A 21,788-nucleotide genomic window follows, 5' to 3' on the forward strand; every position below is an offset into this window, starting at 1 on the left:
GCAGGTGCTTAAATACTTCCCTTGCTCCTCCTGAGGGTTCAGTGGCTGTATCTTGGCCAGGTATATATGGATGGATCTAGAAGGCATCACCATAGTGGTGGAAACAATAGCAGTAAGGCTAGTGGTAATGGATTTTGTATGGCACTGTCCCTGCTCTGATTGCTGTACTAAGGACTTCCCCTATAATGTCTCATGGAACCCTCCCAACAGCGCTATAAAGTAGGTATTATTACCCCCATTTTACAAATGAGGATCTAGAGTTCAAAGGGGTTTAAATCAGTGTCCCAAGGTCAGAAAGCAATAAGTGGCGGAGCCAGGATTTGAACCCAGGCAGTTGACTCCACAGCCTGGGATGTTGAACACAAAATCTTAGGCAACTCCTTCAATCTTAAAGCAAAGCAGGATCTTGCTTTAGATTTCAGAGGTGGTTGGAATTTGGCAGGACCATCTTATGGCAGAGGGTGGATCAAAATTGGGTGTTGCATAGACAATCTCCTGGTTTCTGAACCTGCCTTACCATCCTTCCTTTTCTGCCCCTCCACCTCCAGCTGTGAATATGGCCCAGGGGTGTGGCCTGAAAGTGGCCTGTGTCTCGGCTGCAGTGTCGGACGAGTCGGTGGCTGGGGACAGTGGTGTGTACGAGGCTTCTATGCAGAGGTGGGTCTCTGGGTGCCACCTGTCTCTGAATGCAGAGCCCAGCAGGCCTGTGGGATGGCCTGGGCTTTGCCCCACAGGTGTGCGGGAGGGGCCCCAGGAGGGCTCTTCGGGTGACACCACTTCCTCGGCAGCCCTGTTTGGGGCTGAGCTGAAGATGCAGACAGCACAGCTTCTCCTGGGGCTAGAGATGCTTCAGATCTGGGGGAGTGCTGGTTCTGTGGTAGCCATTTAAAGTTGTTCAGCGAGGGGAGCAAGCACTAGAGAATAGGAAGCCCATTCAAGAGAAGGGTCCGGAGCAAATGGGAAGCTGAGGTCCACAGGGAGGCAGAGCAGACCTGAACTTTCCAACTGGGGGATCCAACCACAGCCTCCCAGAAAGAACCCTGTTCTTGCAGAATGACTTTGTTCCCAGATTTCTGCAGGGACACCTGACTCCCTTTCCCCTGCTGTCTTTCAGACTAGGCGTTTCAGAAGCCGCTGCGTTTGACAGTGATGAATCGGAAACAGAGGGTGCAACCCGGGTTCAGGTCGCCCTGAAGTAAGTGACAAGAAGATGAGGACAGAGGGAGCGATCTGTGCTAGCCCCCTTCATCATCAGCATTTTACCAGTATTGACCTTCATGGCTGCCAAGGGAGGAAGGCAGAAGCAGCAGCACCTGCTGGCCATTGTGGGGTCCTAACTGAAGGGTGTCAACTCTTTCCCCTGTGTTCCCCATTTTAGAGATGAGAAAAATGAGGTTTTGAAAGACCTTATGACTTGCCTCAACTCACTGAGCTGGCTGATGGCAGAGCCAGGACTGGGACCGAGACTGCCTGCCTCTTGGTGTGTTTGTTGGTCTTTGCCTTTTCATCCCCATCTGAGTTTCAACGATCTAGACCCAAGTTGTCCACTGGGGGCTGCGGCCCAGATTTGGTCGATATACTTTTGTTGTTGCTTTTTCCTGCTGGGGGATGACCTCAATATTTTTTTTAATAGGAACTCATGGCCAACATTTCAATATCAGGAAATTGCACACAAAAAATTTCTGGCTTCTCTTTAAAAATCCAGACAACCGGCAGCTCTGGACCTACATCCCTACATGGCAGCAAAGCACTGGTCCTGTGCTTTCCAACCCACGACAATCCCTAGAGCAGCCAACAGTGTGTCTTGTGATTATTAACAGAGACAGAGAGAAATAAATGTGTTATTAATGGGTGCTCCATATGCCCCTTTTCATTTCAGGTATGATGAAAAGAATAAGCAATTTGCAATATTAGTCATCCAGCTGAATAACCTTTCTGCTCTGTTGCTGCGACAAGACCAGAAAGTGTGAGTATGTAGCTGGATGGTGTACATTGCCCTCTTACCCTCTGCGGTCATCCCAGGGAACACCGTACTGCTCTGTCCTGCTCCATCTGTAAACTCACTGTGGGTATTTGAGGCATATGACCGTGATGCAAAATGTCAGTACTATTCCTGTGGATGCAGGCACAATGGCAAGCTCACCAACTATAGAGAGAAGTGCTCTAGACGGTTCTGATTCCTTTGCTAGTACGTCCTGAGTACCTACCATGTGCCAGCTCAAAGAATGGTGTAGTGAGCAGATCCTTCACGGACCCTGCCCTCCTGGACTTTGAGCCTCAGGAAGAAGGATAGTCACATTTCATTTTATCTTCTCTAAGCTCAAATATTCTATGCAAAAAGAGACAGCTCTTCCATTTTCAAGAGTCCCGGCCAGTCACCATGCTTCTCTTGGAAGGGCGTGACTAGGGGTCACCTTGAGGTGACAGGATGGCAGATACCTGCACTGTCCACATGTTGGCTTTCCCATTGTAGCCTGGGTTTATGTTTTATTATATTCATCTGCCTACATGCTTTATCCTGTAACTAGACCATAAAATCTTGAGAGCAGCAACAGGAGCTTATACTTCTATGGTCTGCACCCAGCCAGCATATGGGGTGGGACATGTGGGAAGAAGGAAAGAAGACAGGAAGGCAGACTCCAAAGATAATATTGGACACTTGGGTTGTTTTCAGTCTTCTGCCCAAGCAGGGCCAGGATGAATAACCTCCATATCTCATTGGTACTTGTGCAGGGTGTCTGTGGGATAGTGCCTAGGAGTGATGGGTCTGGGTCAAAGGGGCTAAATGCACCTGTAGTTTAGTTAGAATTGTCAAATTCTCCTCCACAGGGGTTGTAGCATTTTGCCTTCCAGTGTATGAGGGGCTTGATTCTCTGGATACCTCAGCGCTACTGCTGATCCTTCTGCACGCTGACATTGCACACTGATGGCCTCAGGCACATGCTTTGAGATTCTAAGGATTTGGGGATTCAGGGGAAAGGAGAGCAATGTGTTGTCCTTACAGGCCCTTTCTGCATTCTTCACAAATACCTGCATAATGACTTGAGAAATTTTGCAAACTCTCCTTTACTGTTGTTTCCTTGGGGTTTCAGCAGCTATTTAGTCCAACACATTAGCCCCAGAACTGGGCTGACCCAAGCCCTCCTGTGGTTCTGCCTCTCTCTAGGAACATTCGTGTGGCTATCCTTCCTTGTTCTGAAAGCGTCACCTGCCTATTCCGGACCCGGCCTCTAGATGCCTCAGATACCCTCGTGTTCAATGAAGTATTCTGGGTATCCATGTCCTATCCAGCCCTTCACCAGAAGACCTTAAGAATCGATGTCTGTACCACCGACAAGAGCCATCTGGAGGAGTGCCTGGTGAGGGCCGTGTCTGTCTGTTCGTCTGGCTTTCTGTCCTCCTGGGGATTTGTCCACCCTGAGCTTTGGGGAGAAGGCTTGAAGGAGACACATTGTGTTATTGGTCAAGCTCATCTTGGGTTCTAGGCAGAGATACTTCCACAGGTGAATAGCATTCTCAGACTTACTGGGGATGGTGGGGGAGATCTTTTCATGAAAGGAAGAGTAATAGACCTGAAAGTGCATTTTAAACTGCCAGAACCTAGAATATTCTAGCCATATACCACAGCTTCACTGTACAGCATTAGAGATTAAACAAGAAGCACAAAATAATGAGAACAGACAGGCATTCACATCCCACCTTTACCACTTGCTATGTAGCTGGGTGACCTTGGGCAAATTACTGAAATCTCTGTTGCTCTCTTTTCTCATCCATAATATGCAAATGACAATGCCTCCCTCATGCCCACTAGAAGAGTGGTTTTAAAGACTAAATGAGGTAGTGCATGTAAAACACCTACCCAAGTGTCTGACACACCGTAGGTTCTCGTTGAATGGGGCCTTTCTAGTCCCCTCCCTGGAAAGAGCTCCTCTCACTTCCTCCTCCCCACTGCATTGGCAGGAGTCAGGATTGGAGATGAAGTAGGTCTTGGGACATTTGTGTCCCAAGGAAGCCACACCCTTAGAAACAGGCAGACCCAAGTGCAGACAAATGTTGTTCACCTTTCTCATTTATAAAAAGGAAATTTATAGCTAACTCGGGCTTGTGATATACAAATGAATTAAGAGAAGTAAAGGGCTTTGTTAATCTTTATACTGTTCAGATGTAAGAGTATTTGATGATAACTCAATAGTGGGCACAAGGAGCCCAGATGTGGGCATTACACCTAGAAGGGAGATCCACTCTCTCAAATCTTCATTGGGAGCCCGTTATATGCCCACCCCTGTGTTGGGTGCTGTGGATCTAGTGGGGAACCAAATAGTCAAGGAGCCACCTTTGATGGCTGATGCATGAACTTATTATGATGAGAGCTGAATGGTTAAAATGGACGTGACAGAGGGAAACATGGAGCTCATGCAAAGGAGAGAAAAGGGAGGTGGGCGCTTCTCTGAGCCTCTCCCTGCAAACATGTCTGGAAGCTGGGAAGGGGCAGTCCCTTCTCCTCCGTGGGCTGGTCTCCTTTTTCCTGATGTGAACCATAGACCTTTGTCCAGAGTGGGGAACCTTATTGCTCTCCATCCTTGCCTGGATCTGCTTGTGCTATAAAACTCTTCTCTGACATGTACTGTGAGGCCACATCCCTGGAATATCAGGTCAGAGGCTGAGTCACCTGGCTTGCCCTTCCCAGTCTTGTCATCTAAAAATCTTTAATCGTTACTCTCAGTTCCTTATCTATAAAATCCTGCATCTTCAGGTGGTCCTCTTAGGATTAAATTAGGTGCTAAAGCAGTGTTTCTCAGATTTGAACACACACACACACACACACACACACACACACACACACACACACACACACACACACACACACACACACACACACACACACACACACACACACACACACACAAAGTTACCTGAAGCTCCAGTTAAAATGCAGATTCTGATTCAGCAAGTCTGGGGCAGGGCCTGAGATTCTGCATTTCTAACAAGCTCCCAGATGATGCCAATGCTGCTGGTCTGAGGACCACACTTTGTGTAGCAAGGATGTAGAGCAACGAAGTGCCTGCACGCGCTAAGTGCTCACTGGCTATCAATTCCCATCTCTTTCCTCCGTAGCTGGTGCACATAACATCACTGCCATTTACGTAGTTGTCACTGTTGACAATAACGTAATAGCTAATGTCCGTAGGATACAATTTATGTGGCAGGCACTCAGCTAAGCTCTTTATAGGCATCATCTCTATTAATCCTCACTCCAATCTTATAAAATAGGTACTACATACCAGTGAGGAAACTGAGGCACAGACAAGTGAAAGGACTTTCTTAAGGCCACATGGCAGAAAGTGGCAGAAGCCATATTCGAACCCAAGTGGGTCCATCTCTGAAGCCCACACACGTCAGTCAGCCCCTCTGTGTTGTCCCTTTGCTGGATCCCACAGGTGGGGTTGGTGACCTGAGGGTTTGGCAAGCATGGTGGATGTTGAACGACAGAGCAGAAAGCTTTTCCAAACCCAGCCTCCTCCAGTGAAGCGGCTCCTCAGCCCAGGGCATTCCTAAACAAGAAGTGACTTGATCCTATTTTCTTCTAATTGGATGCCTTTTATTCCTTCTCCTAATTGAAGTCTGGCCATTGCTGGTTGCCATGGTAGCAGCCAAAGCGTTCATCTCACTGTAGCTTGCCTCCATCTGTGGCCAATGGGAAACGTCCTATCCCATCTGTGATGGGGACGTGCAGTGTCAGGCTGTAGTGTTTTGGTGGCTGGAGAAGGAGAGGAAGTGAGACAGGAGGAGAAAGGGCTTGTCAGCTCCCATACAGAGTCTCCCTGCATTGCCGGGTTTGTGGAATCCCCAGACTGTTTTAAGCCGTTTAATCAGCCAAGCAACAACAAGACCTGTACAGAGCAGTGTCTCTGTGTCTGCTAGTGGGCTAAGAACTGTGCATGCAATATGTCACTTACTCCTCAGGACAACCCTGGGGAGAAGTACTGGGATGACTCAAATTTTACGTTTAAGGGATCTGCCCAGGTCCTCCAGGCAGTAGATGGAGAAGCCTGGATTTGAACACAGACTCCAGCTTCCTTATGTGTAGCCATTGCACTATGCTACCTCTTGGGGGGTTACTGTTAGTGTTTCTCATGTCACCCTACCTGGATTATATGTGGCCTGTCTTCCCCAGTACCACAGGCAACAGTTCCACCAAGCATGGGATTGCAGTGGGCCTCGTTGCCCACTACTCAACTGCTAAGCTCAGTGCCACATGGCTCAGGTTCTGACAGGGAATCCCCTTTTCCCAGGTCCTGCTTATATCCCAAGTGAACTCAGCCTTCGCCTAGCCTCCTGTGCAACTGGGAAAACACACACACCACCATGCAGTACAATTTGTGGAAATTGTGATCACTGACCTCCCGTGTCCGCCGAATGCTGCCCTCAATTATCCTTTGTCTCCCTGTACCATTTACCCTCCCACTCATCGCAATGGCTAATTCATACTTCTTCCCTCTCAGGGAGAGACTGGAGAAATCCGAAGAGTGCTCCCACCTCTGCCGTGCCATACCTAGCTGTTCTCGTCGGTTTTGCTGTTTCTGCAGGTTCTGAGGATGGGCCTTTGGGCACTCCTGTCTGAGGCCAGCCCCTCCGTCCCCTTTCAAGAACATCACTGCCCAGTGCTCTTTCTTCTATTTTTCCTACTCAACTGGATCTGCCCTGTCAATATACTAACATGCTGTTATTTCTCCCATGCTTAAAACAAAACTAAAACTTTGTTTTCACTCCATTTCCCCCACCAGCTACCACATTGTTCTTACCTGTTCTTTATAGCAAAACTCGAAAGAGGTGTTCACATCCCCTCTGTAGCCCAGTCCAAGTAGGCTTTTTCCCTCTTCACTGTACGTAAAATGTGCTCATCACAGTCATCAGTGACCTCCTGGCGTCCAGATCCAAGGGCCAGTTCTCCATCCTCCCCTTTCTCCACCTGTCACCTGCGCTTGGCACAACCACTCAATCCATCTTCCTTGACATCCTTGGCACTTGCATGGCTTCCCCGACACTCGCGGTCCTGGTGTTCTTCCCACATCACTGACTTCTCTCTGTCTCCTTTGCTGATTCATCCTCATTTCCCTGACCTCTGTATGTCAGAAGATGCCAGGGCTCAGTGCCTGCTCCTCCCCTTTTCTAGTCACTTCCTTGGTGATCTCACCCTATCCCCCAGCTACAAACACTATCCCAAGTGTATGGCTCCAGCTTGGGCCTCTCTGCTCCTCCCTAATCTGGGTCAAAAGGGTAAAATGAATCTGTATTTTTTTTTTTTTTTTTTTTGTCTTTTTCGTGATCGGCACTCAGCCAGTGAGTGCACTGGCCAGTCCTATATAGGATCCGAACCTGCGGCGGGAGCGTCGCTGCGCTCCCAGCGCCACACTCTCCCGAGTGCGCCACGGGCTCGGCCCAAAATGAATCTGTATTTTTGCTAGATATTGCTAAATTCCTTCCATAGTGTTTCTGTCATTTTACATTCTCATCAGAAAGGTAAGAGAGTGCCCATTTTCTATAGCCTCACCAACAGCGTGTGTTGTCAGTTTTTTAGATCTTTGCAAATTTGGTAGGGGACAGATGATATGTGGTTTTCACCTCACCTGTAATTAATTACATCAGTGTCCAAGTTCCTTGGGAGGTTGTTAGCTCCTAGAAAGTGGGACCATGTGGGGATCGTCATTATCCTTAGCACCTAATACAGAACCCAGTGCTCAATATGATTAACATGGTATGGATATGAAACAACAAAAAAATCAACCCAATTTAAAAATGGGCAAAAGACTTGGATAGGCATTTCTCCAAAGATGATATACAAATGGCCAATGTGCATATGAAAAGATACTCAACATCACTAATCATCAGAGAAATGCAAAACAAACAAACAAAAAACCAAAAAAACCACAGTGAGATACCACATCACACCCATTAGGGTGGTGGCTATCAAACACAGAAAATAACAAGTGTTGGTGAAGATATGGAGAAATCAGAACTCTTGTGCATTGTCGGTGGGTACAAAGTGGTGAATGGAGGTTCTTCAAAAAATTAAAAATACAAACTACCATATCATCCAGCTTCTGGGTATATATCCAAAAGAAAGCAGGATCTCAAAGAGAGATTTGCACAACCATGTTCACAGCAGCACTATTCACAATAGCAAAGAGGTAGAAGTAACCCAGATGTCCATTGAGGAATGAATGGATAAGCAAAATGTGGTATATATGTACAATGGAATATTATTCAGCCTTAAAAAGGAAGGAAATTCTGATACATGCTATAATGCAGATGGATCTTGAGGACACTGTTAAGAGAAATAATCCAGTTGCAAAAAGACAAATACTATATGACTCCACTTATATGAGGTATTTAAAATAGTAAAATTCATAGAAACAAAGTAGAATGGTGGTTACTAGGGGCTGTGGGGAGGGGAAAGAGGGAGTTGTTTAACTATAGAGTTTCAGATTTGCAAGGTGGAAAAGTTCTGGAGATCTGTTTTACAAATGTGAATATACTTAACATTACTGAACAGTATACTTAAAAGTGGTGATGATGGTAAATTTTATGTGAGGTGTCTTTTATCAAACAAAAAAAGAAAAACATCATAGGATAGGAGCTCAGTAAAGATTTGGTGAACGGTTAAACCAATGAATGAATAAGTGAATGAATGAGTTATAGGAAATGTTAACAACTAGCCCTTTCTTCCTCCCAGGAAGCCTCCATCTCACCTTGAGCGGTGTTTTCCATACTGTCCTAGAAGCCAAATTCTCAGAACACCTTGTCACCCTCTACTTACACTCTCCTTTTTTCCATCCCAAACAGGGAGGCGCCCAGATCAGCCTGGCTGAGGTCTGCCAGTCCGGGGAGAGGTCAACTCGCTGGTACAACCTCCTAAGCTACAAATACTTGGAGAAACAGAGCAGGGAGTCCAAGCCAGTGGGAGCCACAGGCCCCACCCAAGGACCTGAAAACACGGTGAGTTGGGACCAGGTGTGTGCTCTTGTCCCTCACATGCAGCACCTGGGTGGATGGAAGGGAAACCCTCTCCCAGAAGTAGGACAGTTGGGTCTGAGAGGTGGAGGAAGTGGAGTGGATGGGGGTAGGGGAAGAGGGTGGGGAAGGAGAGGTCTCTGCTGGGGGCAGGTAGCTCTCCTGCAGCTCACTCCCTTCTGCACTGTGCTTCCTCTTTCTGTACTTTGCTTTACCTGATGATGAAAACCTTAATTCACAATTTTTAAAAAATGAAGTGGAGGAGGGAGGAGAAAACGGTGGGAGGTAAGAAATTAACCTTTGAGACCCTGCTGTGTGCAAGGTTCATAGTGGAAGCTTTACATAAGAGGCAGTGGTAAGTCATGGGAAGTATGGTCAGAAGACTGAGTATTTCTTAGTTGGGTGACGAGAGTCAGAAACCTCCATTTTTTCTTGCCTAATATGAGCCATAAAAGGTTGTTACAAAGCTTTAAAGAAATACATGCAAAGAGCACTTGGTAAGGGCTTAATAAATGGTAACTGTTTTGTTATTACTTTGAGTTACTTGAAAATCGTACATTTGCCTATTTTGGGTTAGAAAATATGTACTATTTTCATTTTAGTGCAGTATACTTTAACCATTAAAATATCCTTACACTGTTTCCTGCATTTAGAAAGGCCATACCTCTGGCCAAATAGACCTGCCAGGACTCAGTTAATGAGGTGACCACATCAAAGAGCCAAATAGAGAGTGTCTGGGATTCAGATTGTCTTGTGATTCTCTGTAGTGCTTCTTCCCTCTATCAGTACTTGCTTAAAGGTAAGGGTAAAGATTAAGTCTATTTTCTTTTTCTCTTTCTCCTCCTCCTCCTCTTTCTTATTCCTCTTCCCCCCCTCCTCTTCTTTTTCATCAACATATTTTCTGCACTTTTTTGTGTCATACACTGTCCTGTTTATTATGTGCAGTTTACCAAGGCTGCACATAATACAAATTACATGAAGACATACATCTAATAAGGAATAAAGCTAGGTCTCTCCCACTCCAAAAAGGAGACAGTGAGCTGGCAAAGGTCTTGAACCAAACTCCTCTCCTTTTTAGAGTGTGGTCTTGGGTAAATAACATCAACCCTAGCCATGCTAGTTTCCTCACTTCGGTTTCTCAAGGGAGTAATAATAATTCCTACCTATTAGGATGGTTGTGAAGATTAAATAAGATGATACACATAAGCAGTCCGTCATAGTACCTGGCATATACCAGGTCTTGGGTTGACTTTAGTTCCCTTCTTCCTTCCTCAAAAGAAAATTTCAGGGATTATCTAGGCTCTGGCCCACACTACCAAGAGTAATTGTACATTAACCACGTGCTCAGAAAACTACAGGATCGAGTTTTTGCTCTAGTATTAGCTGCTATTTACTGGGTGCCAATTATGTGCTGGGGACCTGTTTTAGTCCGTTTTGTGTTGCTATAACAGAAATACCTGAGACTGGGTAATTTATAAGGAAAAGAGGTTTACTTGGCTTATGATTCTGGGACAGCCGCATCTGGCACGGGCCACAGACTGCTTCTACTCATGGTGGAAAGTGGCAGGCAGCCTGTGGGTACAAGCAAATCACATGGTGAGAGGAAGCAAGAGAGAGAGAGGACGTGCCAGGGTCTTTTTAAGCAACGAGCTCTCGTGGGAACTAATAGAGCGAGAACTCACTCATTAATCCCCCCTCCCCCAGGGAGAGCATTAATCCATTCATGAGGGATCCGCCCCCATGACTCAATCAGTTTCCAACACTGCCATATTGGAGATCAAATTTCCACATGAGTTTTGGAGGGGACAACATATCCAAACTCCATCAGGGCCTTCCTGCATACTTTATATACTCTCAATCAATCTTCATAACAACTCTTTGTAGTAGTTATTAGAGGAAAACTGAGTCTAAGAGAGGTTAAATAATTTCATTAAGTCATGCAGGCTTCCTCGCTGTAGATACCAGTCTTAGTCCATTTTTTATTGCTAGAACAGAATACCACTTCCTTGGTAATTTTCAAAAACAGTAGAAGTTTTTTTAGCTCATAGATCTGGAGGCTGGGAAGTCTGAGGGTGTGGTGCCAGCATCTGGTGAGGGCCTTCTTGCTGCAGCATAATGTGGCAGAGGGCATAACATGTCTAAAGGGTAAGAGTGTGCGTGTCAGCTCAGGTCTGTCTTCCTTTTCTTATAAAGCCACCAGTTCCATCATGAGGGCCCCACCCTGATGACCTTATCTAATCCTAATTGCCTCCCAAAGGCCCCAACTCCAATCAATTTATGTATTTGGGGATTAAGTTTCCAGCACATGAAATGTGGGGTACACATTCAAACTGTAGCAACACCTTTCAGTATAGGTGTTCTTCCAGTAAGCCCTCCCTGAATGCAACCCCCCAAGCTTTGTCACTGCTCCTTTGTTGCCAAATATCTGATATTTTTCTCTCTCCTAGTCCTTATCACTTTGTTTTGTCATCGATGGTTCATGTGTTGGTCTGCCTGATGACGCTATGATCTCCTTACAGTCAGAGATGAACAATTCTGTCTCCCTTAACTGCTAACCTGGGTGTCTTCCAAAACTCTGCTGAGTAGGTCCACACTTGCATGGGTTATTCTCTGGAGAACTGCCAGTTAGAGGAGCTAAGGACTTTATTTCCAATTTATATGTGACCTTGGACAAGACACACAACCACTCTAGTCTTCGGTTTTACCCTCAGTTTACTGAGAGGGTCACAGCTCTGAGATGCTCTGATTCCTGACAGGTAGGGTGGTGCCCATGGTGAGCCCTCTGACCCGGCAGCCTTTGTCTCTGCAGGACGCTGTGTCTGCTCTGTTGGAACAGACAGCAGTGGAGCTGGAGAAGAGGCAGGAAGGAAGGAGTAGCACACAGGTGCTGGAAGACAGCTGGTAAGCGAGCACTCCCTTGGGCCTCATGAGCTGAGCTGGCTCGGACCGGGACCAGGGATGAGATCCCCAAATACCAGGGCAACCAGGAGAAAGGTTCCCCTGGGAAAGCTGAGAACCTCTTTCCTCATGAGTTCTCTGTAGGCAACAAGGCAATACAGCCTAGGACAGAGGTTCCCAAAATCCCTTCCCAATTTGTCATTTTATGTTCCATGAATCACCCATGCTAGTTCACACCTAATGTTATTTTTTGTCTTAATGCACTGACATTTATTTTGGTTAAAAAATAATTTTAAAGAAACTTTATAAATGGACAATTTGTATAGTTTGCCATAAATTAAAGAGTCCTCAGGAACTAGATTTGACTGCTAGGAATAAAGAGCAGAAATATTAGGCATAAATAAGATAGAAGATAATTTCCTTATGACTTAAAAAGAAGAATGAGAGGAAGCAATCCAGGGAATCAAGTTCTGTCAGGTCCATGGTGTTACTGGGAACCAGGCTCCTCTTCTCTGCTTTGCTGTCTTTACTATGTGATCTCTGTTATTGAGGCTGCTTTATAGCCCAAGAGGGCTGCTGGATCACCAGCCATCAGGCAGGCATCTATCAGGAGAGAAGACAAAAGAATGTGCCTGTGCACCTTTAACCATGCAGCATTCCTGAAAGTTTCACACAGCAACTTCTGCTTACTTTTCATTGGCCAAGCTTAGCCACTTGGCCCTCCTAACTGCAAGGGAGACCAGGAAATGAGGTTTGTTAGTTAGGTACAAAAACCAAGTTTCTGTTATTAAGGAAAAAAGTGGCAATGGGTATCAGGTAGCCCATGAGCCAAGTCTGCCTCAGAAGGTAACTGGAAAATCCAATGTAATGAAAATAAAACAATATTATTAAAGTTCTAGCTAGATATATTGCTTGCTAAGCCTGAGGTCTTCTGTCCTGTTATTAAAAAGGAAGGTTAGCATGTGTTTCAGCTATATTGAAGACATTCTATAAAAACATGCTACTGCCAAAAAAGACTTTCTCCTTTGTGTATTCAGACTGTCTGAATGCTGTTTATTTCCTTGTATACGGGCAGAAAGGTCTCACCACACACTTTAAGAAACAATGGAATGGATTAAAGTTCGAATTCCAGTTTCATCATTTTTTGTGTAAATTTAGTCAAAACATTTTTTTTAACGTTTTATTGTAGTATAATACACATACAGAAAAGTTCACCTAAGTGTACAGCTCAATGAATCTTCAGAAACCAAACTAAACCATGTAATTGATGCCTGAATCAAGAAGCAGAGTGTTACCAGAACTATGGAAGCTACATCTCTTTCCTTCCCATCACTGTCTTCCCCAACAAGGGCAACCACTGGTAGGCAAGTCACTTTAACCTTGTCTGAGCTTCAACTGAAAACTGGGGAAATAACACTGACTGAATAGATTTGCTGGAAAAAACTTAAGGAAAAGCCACTCATGAAGCTAAAGTGCAAAGCACATAGTAGACACTCAATAAATGGCAGGAATTATTATTAGGAAAAAGAGAAGCAGCAATGCTAACTACTAGCTGGAAAGGAAGAGGATAAATCCCACCTAGGAAATGACTACAGCCTATGCATCTTGCCATTTGGAAGGAAGTATAGGTTGGTCTTAAGTGCGTGTGCTTTGATTTCAGACATATGGATTCAGAGACTAGCTCAGCCAGCTTCCTGTGGGATTAGGTCTGGGGCCTGAGCATCAGTAAGTTTTAAAGGCTCCCTGGGTAATTCAAATGTGAGCCTGGGCTGAGAACCATGGCTATTAACTTCCATTTTCTCATCGGTGAAATAGATTTTAAAAATAGTCACTGTCGTGGGGTATTTTGCAGATTCAACAAAATTATGTGTGATAAGCACTTAACACAGACCCTGATGCAAAGGAAGCATTCTGTATTGTTATTTTATTATAGCCCCAAATTATATATTTGGTCTCAGAAGTAGCCCTCCCTTGATATCTTTTACTTCAAGGGTCAGCAAACGATGATAAGGGGCCCGATGACAAATATTGGAAGGGACCTAGTGGTAAATAGTGTTGCTTTGTGGGCCGTATGGATTCTGTTGCATCTACTCAACTCTGCTGTTGTCATGTGAAAGTAGCCACAGACAATATGTAAGCAAACGACCCTGTGTTCCAGTGAAACTTCATTTATAGACACTGACATTTGCATTTCATATAATTTGCACCTGTCGTGAAATATCATTCCCCTTTTGACTTTTTCCAGCCATTTAAAAATATGAGAACCATTCATAGCTTGGCCTGTCCAAAAAAAAGCAGCAGACTGGTTATGGCCCACAGCCTATAGTTTGCTGATCCCTGTCTTGGTCTTCTCCTTTGCTATTTTTCCATGTGATAACGAGCATGGCAACGTTCCTACAGTTATTGTATGTTCCTTTGTTTTAGGGTTTTCTCTAAATTGTCTCAATTTCTCCTTCTCTCTTTCTCCCCCTCTTTCTTTCACACCTTTTCTTTCTTTCTCTCTCCTCCTCTCTGGCATACTGCTGAGCTGTACTGGGCTATGGCTCACACAGGCAAAGGTCTGATGCCAGAAATAGGCCCAGGACCTGTCTCCCAAAACCCTGGCACAAGATCAGTGGTTTCCTCCAAATTCCTAGCCTGTGTTGAGACTTTTCAAGCCGTCTCCTAGCAACCGCCTTCTGTTCTTTTTTCCTTTGTGTCCCCCTCTCTCCCCACCCCTTGCCATTCAAACTTCCCCAGAGGCTGACTTACAAAGAGGACTGGGGGCTCAGCTGCTATAGTGGGGTAAATCCATCTGCAGCCCCTCCCCCAAGACTCTGGGCGGAGGTCTCCAAAAAGACTGGCCTTCTGTTCTAATTTATACCCTTCCTCAGCATCCAAAGCCCAGTATGCCATTGTTACTCCCTCTTTTTGTTTGTTTAGGTTTCCGTAGTGCATATAATCAGAATACTGGATTTTCTTTAAGATCCACAAGCAAAACAAAACTAACAGTATTAGAAAATATGGGAGAGTATAATCACAGACAATGTGCAAGTGAAAAATCCTTGCATTTGCCTCTTGGGAACTTGCATGTGTTTGTCTAGGGCAGATGTTGAGAAGTGGTAGTGCAGGGTCCCAGGGTGTGTTTTATATTTTAGACATTGCAGAGTCGTCAAATAAGATTGTATTGTAGTAAATGCTCCCACCAGCAATGGTAAAGAGTACGCTTAACCTACACCCTCTCTGACACTCAATTTAATCGAATTACTGTTCTTAATTATGAATATGTACATTTTTTTTATTTTAACAGCTAAGGCTAAATTGCTTCAGAGTGTAAATTGGCTGCTCTAATTTAGACTCCCCGCAGGGACATGCCTGTTTCTGTACCTTCACCAGCACTTGATATTATCAGTTATTTTTTTTGCCACTCCAATGGGTGAGAAGATACTTTCTATTATAATTATTTTTCTCTTTATAAATGAGCTTGAGTGGTTTTGTGCCTTGTTTTGTTTTTACCTGTCCTGGAATATTTAAATCTCATTCACACTCAAATAGAAGAGACTTCCATAGTGGTTGAGTGCTTCGTGGAGTTAGACAAACCGGGGTTAGAAATCTGGCTCTACCGCTTGGCAGCCTGTGGCACTGAACGAGGCCTGTCAGCCTCTGCTCCTCACTTTATTTTATTTATTTATTTTTTGGGGCACTGGCCTGTACAGGGATTTGAACCCTTGGCCTTGGTTTTATAACACCGTGTTCCACCCAACTGAACTAAACTTGCTCCTCACTTTTTTTTTCTTGGCAGCTGGCTGGTACACTCCTCACTTTTTGAATCTGTAAAATGGAGATCATCTCTTTCAGTAGTGTTGTAAGGCCTTAGCATACCACCTGGTGCTTATTAAGCTTTCAATAAATGCTGGTCATTGTGGCTTCTGCAGAATTCTTTGTGGAGGTGCTTTCTGTGTATTCACATGTTCAGGGGCTCTTTTATAAGTAGATAGACTGCTGGGGCCAAGGAGGGAAGAGCAAAGACCCCTCCATAGCAATAGTCCCCATCTAAGTAAAGGGGTAGTTTTAAACACAGGGTTGGGAGAGGAGGTCCAAGATTTATTCTCTCCATTGGGAAAATCCTCAGGGAGATTTTTATGTTTACCCATAAATCTCACTGAGCCAGCTGAGTACATGTCAAATTCTCTGCTTTTGGCTGGAATTCTTTCGGCCCAGTGTGATAACACTGCCTCATGCTGATCAGAAGCCCGGCAGTTATGTATGCCTTTGAGAAGTCAAGATGGGAACAGAGATAAATCACTACTGAACAAATGCAGTCCATTTGTCACATGAAATCCTTCCAACTCTGGAGTCCAAGGGAAATGGATAGTTATAAAGAGTAAAGTCTCTTCAACAAATGGTGTTGGAACAATTGGATATCCATATGGAAAAAAATAAATGTTGACGCTTACTGCACACCATGTACAAAAATGAATCTGAAATGGGTCATAGTGTTAAACATAAAAACTGAAACTATTAAACTTCTGAAAAAAGTATGAGATAAATTCTTTGCAACTTTGGATAAGGCAAAGACTTCTTAAATAAGACATAAAAAGCACAAGTCATAAAAGAAAAGAATTGATAAATTGGACTTTATCACAATCAAAAACTTCTATTCCTCGGAAGATACCATTTAGAAAATGAAAAGGCAAGCCACAGACTTCAAGAAAATATTTGCAATATGTATATCTGACAAAGGATTCATATCCAGAATATATAGTTATCTCTTACAACTCAATAATAAAAAGACAACCCGATTTTTAAGGGACTAGAGATTCTTGCTATTTACCCTAAGTGAATCATTGTGCAGTATATGCATGCAATGAAACAACTCACTGTACCCTACAAACGTATACAAGTAAACGTTAAAATGATTCTAGCAGATATTTTGCAAAAGAAAACATATAAATGGCCAATAAATGCATGACAATTTTCATAGCAAGAAAATGCCAGTACTCATCCAATAGAATGACTGCATTTAAAGACTGACAATCCAGGTATAGATGAGGAACTGGGACTCTCATAGAGTTGCTGGCAGGAATGTAAAATGGCAAAACCACTTTGTGGAAATGGTTGGTTTCTTAAAAGGATAAACTGACACTTACTGTGTGACCCAGTAATTCTGCTCTTCACTATATATCTGTTATGGGCTGAATTGTGTCCCCCCCCCCCAAAATTCATTTATTAAAGCCCTAACCTCCATTGCTTCAGAATGCGACTATATTTGGAGATGGGGCCTTTAAAGAGGAAATTAAGTTAAAATGAGGCTGTGAAGGTTACAGCGGGACATAATGCAATCTGACTGATGTTCTTATAAGAAGAGGAAATTTAGACACACAGAAACACCAGGAATGTGTGAGCACAGAGGAAAGACCATGTGAGGACACAGCAAGAGGGTGGCCATCTGCTAGCCAAAGCAAGAGGCCTCAGGAGAAACCAAACCTGCCAGCACCTTGATCTTGGATTTCCAGCTTCCAGAATTGCAAGAAAGACATTTCTGTTGTCTAAGCCACCCAGCCTGTGCTGTCTCATTTTGGCAGCCCTAGAAAACGAATACAATATCCAAGAGAAATGAAAACCTCTATCTACACAAAGACTCATGTGTGAATGTTCATGGAAGCTTTATTCGTAAGTGCTAAGAAATGGAAGCAATTCAAATGTTCAACTGATGAAGCACTAAACAAGTTGCAATGTGTCCGTCCAGTGGAGTATTACTCAGCAATAAACAGGAGCAACCTACTGATACATGTAGGAACATAGATGAACTTCAAAAACGTTATGCTGACAGCAAGAAGACAAAAGAGCATATACTGTCTGATTCCATTTATATGAAGCTAGAAAAAACTAATCTATAATGACAGCTGATCAGTGGCTGCCAGGGGGTGGGGGGATATTAACTGGGAAAGGCTACAGGGAACCTTGTATATCTTGAGTGTGGTAATGGTTACGCAGGTGGCTGGTCAAAACTCATTGAACTATATACTGAAAATGCTTTTTTGTTGTGTTTAAGTTATACCTCACTAATATTGGGTTTTGTTTTTAAAATGTGCCCTCAATCATGAAAAGGCTTAGAAGCCAAGCCCCAGTGCACTTAAAGGCAGGTGAGCAGAGGCATGGTGGTTTCTGGGTGGTCATCAAAGTGCTTTGTCATCACAGGAGGTATGAGGAGGAGACCAGCGAGAACGAGGGGGCGGCCGAGGAAGAGGAGGAGGAGGGAGAGGAGGACGTTTTTGATGAGAAAGTCTCACCAGATGTGGATGGGTACCCAGCATTAAAGGTAGGGAGGGCTGGGGAGATGGGAAGGGTCTTGGGGACATAGCCCTCATTTCTTGAGCCTAGGAAGTTAGAAAAGGCTCAGGGCCAAATCTTGTCCCCCAGCATTAGGAGACAGACCCTCAGAACAGGGTGAGTGCAGTAGGTTTTTCAGGAGTGTCACTGCCTGTACTTTGGGTCATTTTGGTGATAGTGAACCAGGAGAGGCTGACTTGCTCCTCTCTTCTGCCCTCTGTGGTTTCCCTGTTTCTCTGTACAGATCTCAAGCTTTGCAGTCAGATAGGTCTGGGTTCAAATCCTGCCTCTGCTACTCCCTAGCTGTGTAGTCTCAGGCAGATGGCTTCATCCCTCTGGAGCCTCTGTTTCCTCACCTCTAAAATGAACACCTTAATACCAACCTTGCAGATGGATTCAGAGGCCTCGTCTGCCCAAAGTGCAGTAGGAAAGGGAGCACAGTGAAGTTCCCATACCTCCGGCTTCCCTGCCGCGCTAGGGTCCTATAAGAGGGTCCCCTTGCCATAGCGATCTCTATGTTCTTTGAACCTGCAGGACTCCTGGAACTAGAGCACCTGCTGTGTTTGAGCAGGGCACCTGGGTGGAGCTGCACGTGGCACACCTCACCAAGGGTCCTGGCCATGGGGCGGGTGGGGGCTGGGGTAGACTTGGGGCCCTTCTTCTAACTCCTCCATACCAAAAGGGCATCATTTTACAATTTCTCCAGCCAGAGGGCGTGCCTTTTTCAAAGTTACATAAAGGCACTATTTAGGCTAACAAAGGCCCGACATTTAGGTGTTTTTGTTTATCTTTTCCTGGTAGCTACTGTGCATGGACAGTAGAAATCTGATGGCCTAGTTTTAAAAATGAGACTTCCTGGTTGCTTCCATAATTCCAAGAAAGCATCTGTAGTTCTTGACCAGGGCAGTGGAGGCCTTGGGTATGGCTTTGTGGTTGGTACATAAGTCTTTAGGGTGTGAGCTCAAGCACATTAGTACTTGACGTATCTCTGCTGCTCACGTTAAGTTTGGGACTGAGTGTTCTCGCACTAGCCCCAAGCACACGTTTACTAGAGGAATGGGGTCGGCACTCCCGGCCTTGGGTACCACCCTGGCTGGACTGAGCTGAGTTAACCCAGCAGGGCTAAAGCCAAGAAAGCCCCAGCTGTACCTGTGGGCCAAGGTGAGGTGACAGGAGTGGGGAAGGGTGAGCAGTCACTAGGTGAGTGGCTGAGACTCTGTGGACACTGGTGGCCTCAAGGCTGACTTCTTCCTCAGGTGGACAAAGAGACCAACACCGAGACACCAGCCCCATCCCCCATGGTGGTGCGGCCCAAGGACCGGCGGGTAGGCACCCCGTCCTCGGGGCCATTTCTTCGAGGAAGCACCATCATCCGCTCTAAGACCTTCTCCCCGGGACCCCAGAGCCAGTACGTGTGCCGGGTAAGCAAGCGTGGATGCCTTCCTCCTCCCCTAGGACACGTTAACAGCTCTGAGCCTCAGTTTCCTCATGTGGAGTTCATAGACCCACTTCATAGGATTGTTTAGCCAGTACTCGGTCGATGTTATCATTATTATAGTTCCAGCTAACGCACCTCCTCCCTCCCTCCCATGCTACCACTTGCTGAGATCAGACTGACCCCTCGCTGTCCCCTAGTGAGTGGGCATTTCTTCCTTACCTCCAGAGCGACTTCAATATATAGCCTGAGTTTGCAAAGTGACCACAGACCTAACTACAGGCTGGGTTTTGTTTTTTTTTAATTGAACTTGTCGCCAACATTTAAAACTTAAGAAAGGCAGTTAAAAATAAAATAAAAATGGAGAAGTTGACATAAAATCCCAGTTTCGATTGGGAAAAAAAAAAGTCTCTCTGGCACCACAAGTGACATGTTTTCTTATGGCAACAATCGGCTGGAGCTGAGCAGGGCGTGGGGGGTAGGGAGCTTTCCAGTTTATTCTGGCCTCCACCCGGCCCTCTTCACCTACTCCGGTTGCTCTGTCAGCCCCCACTGGAGTTCACAAGCCCTGCAGTGACCTTTGTTCCTTCACACCCTCACCTCGCTGTCCAATTCACCTGCCCCTTCCTAGGCCAGCCCAGTTTTCTTTGTTTTACCCTGCGTGGAGGGTCTGAGCACTTACCAGGTCTGAGGGGTCATGCTGGTTGCTGGGGCTACAGAACGAGCCCCTGCTCCTGACCTTCCATGGGGATGGCACAGATAAGACATGGGCGTACCTTACCTGAGTTCTGGGCTCAAGGGATATGTCAGCATACTTCCTTCCCCTCCACCATATAAAACCACTGAATAGTAACTAGAAACATAAACAGAACCTTCCTGCCTGATGTTCTAACAAGACCCCACAGAAGGGAGGCCTGTGGAACCCATTCTCCATCATCAACCTGCCATTTACCTGACTACTGTTATGGGAGGAGGAGGATATCAACAGGGAGGTTCTTATATCTGAGCATTCACTATCCAAGGCCTATAATTATAAGACTGAGTGGAGAAGCTCATCTCTTCATTATATGAAAATTTTGCTAATTTATTGGCTACTTATCAAATTAGTCCCTATGAAAACATTCCCTGCAGTCCATCCTAGTAATAACATAAACTCCTCCCTTCTATGTTAAGTCTCTAGCTAATTGTTTGAGCTTGTAAGCATTTGAAAAGATAATCCAGGCACAATGCATGTTGGCTGCATATTTTGCAAAAAGAACAGGATTTCCTAAAGTCACTGAACGTTATGTTGAGAGAGTCCTAAATCCCAGGTAAAGAACCCTGCAATTGAGCCAGCTCACAACTGCAGAAGAGAAAAATCCAATCAGTGCTTCAAATGTGAATCATTTGAAGGATTTAGAAAAGCCCTTAGGTGAATGGATAACCTGTTTTTTGCAAAATTGCCACCGTTATGAACTTGTCGTGGAAATCAAACACAAAGAGAAACATGTCACTCATCAGAAAAATTACACCCAAAGAAATTAGTGTTTGACTCATTCTTTTTCATCAGGATTAGAATGCAGTTGTAATTTTGTTGGAAGATGTAAAATAGAATAACTTTTGTAAAGTGTTTCTCTTTTCCAACTAAAGACTCCAACTTTTTTCCCAATGCTTACTATAAAATTCTTGTCCCCTGTTTAAATGGTATTATATTAAATAGCCCGTTTCAGGGTTGGCATCCTCCAACAAGAAACTCTAGTCCCATTTATTATATCTGTAACACACCAAGCACCATGCTGGGCACTTCCCATCTTTTATTATCTGTACCAGTTTCAAAACCTGCAAGACTCAGATTAAAAGATTCCCAGTCAATGTGGATCACATGACACAGGCAGAAAGAGATTTTCTTTGCAAAGCTATATATTTTTCCTTCTTTGCTTTCCAACTGACCCACTTCATCCCAAATGTATCCCTTATGGAATCTTACTGAAGGCTACGAGAGGCAGCCAACAGTGTAAAAACCTCAATGTTTTTGTGTCATTTTACCTAAAACTCCGTAGGCATGCAGTCTGTCTCCCGAGGTACAGTAGGTAACAGTTTAACCCTCTGTTTTGCACCCTCACAGTGAGCATTACTAAATTCCCAACAGGGA

At 44.8% G+C, this 21,788-nt stretch overlaps 1 protein-coding gene across 1 annotated transcript in view; it reads left to right on the forward strand.

Annotated features, from left to right (window-relative positions):
• WWC1 (WW and C2 domain containing 1) overlaps nt 1-21,788 on the forward strand; it is a 151,201-nt gene that overhangs the window by 120,108 nt on the left and 9,305 nt on the right. Inside the window, exons 12-19 of the mRNA XM_063086920.1 lie at nt 549-657; nt 1,115-1,195; nt 1,880-1,966; nt 3,167-3,359; nt 8,845-8,997; nt 11,822-11,913; nt 18,091-18,211; nt 19,479-19,643. Of these exons, the coding sequence (XP_062942990.1) occupies nt 549-657; nt 1,115-1,195; nt 1,880-1,966; nt 3,167-3,359; nt 8,845-8,997; nt 11,822-11,913; nt 18,091-18,211; nt 19,479-19,643 (1,001 nt within the window). The remainder of the gene's footprint in view (nt 1-548; nt 658-1,114; nt 1,196-1,879; nt 1,967-3,166; nt 3,360-8,844; nt 8,998-11,821; nt 11,914-18,090; nt 18,212-19,478; nt 19,644-21,788) is intronic.

The sequence above is a fragment of the Cynocephalus volans genome, chromosome 2 (assembly GCF_027409185.1).
Source record: "Cynocephalus volans isolate mCynVol1 chromosome 2, mCynVol1.pri, whole genome shotgun sequence".
Taxonomy (NCBI): domain Eukaryota; kingdom Metazoa; phylum Chordata; class Mammalia; order Dermoptera; family Cynocephalidae; genus Cynocephalus; species Cynocephalus volans.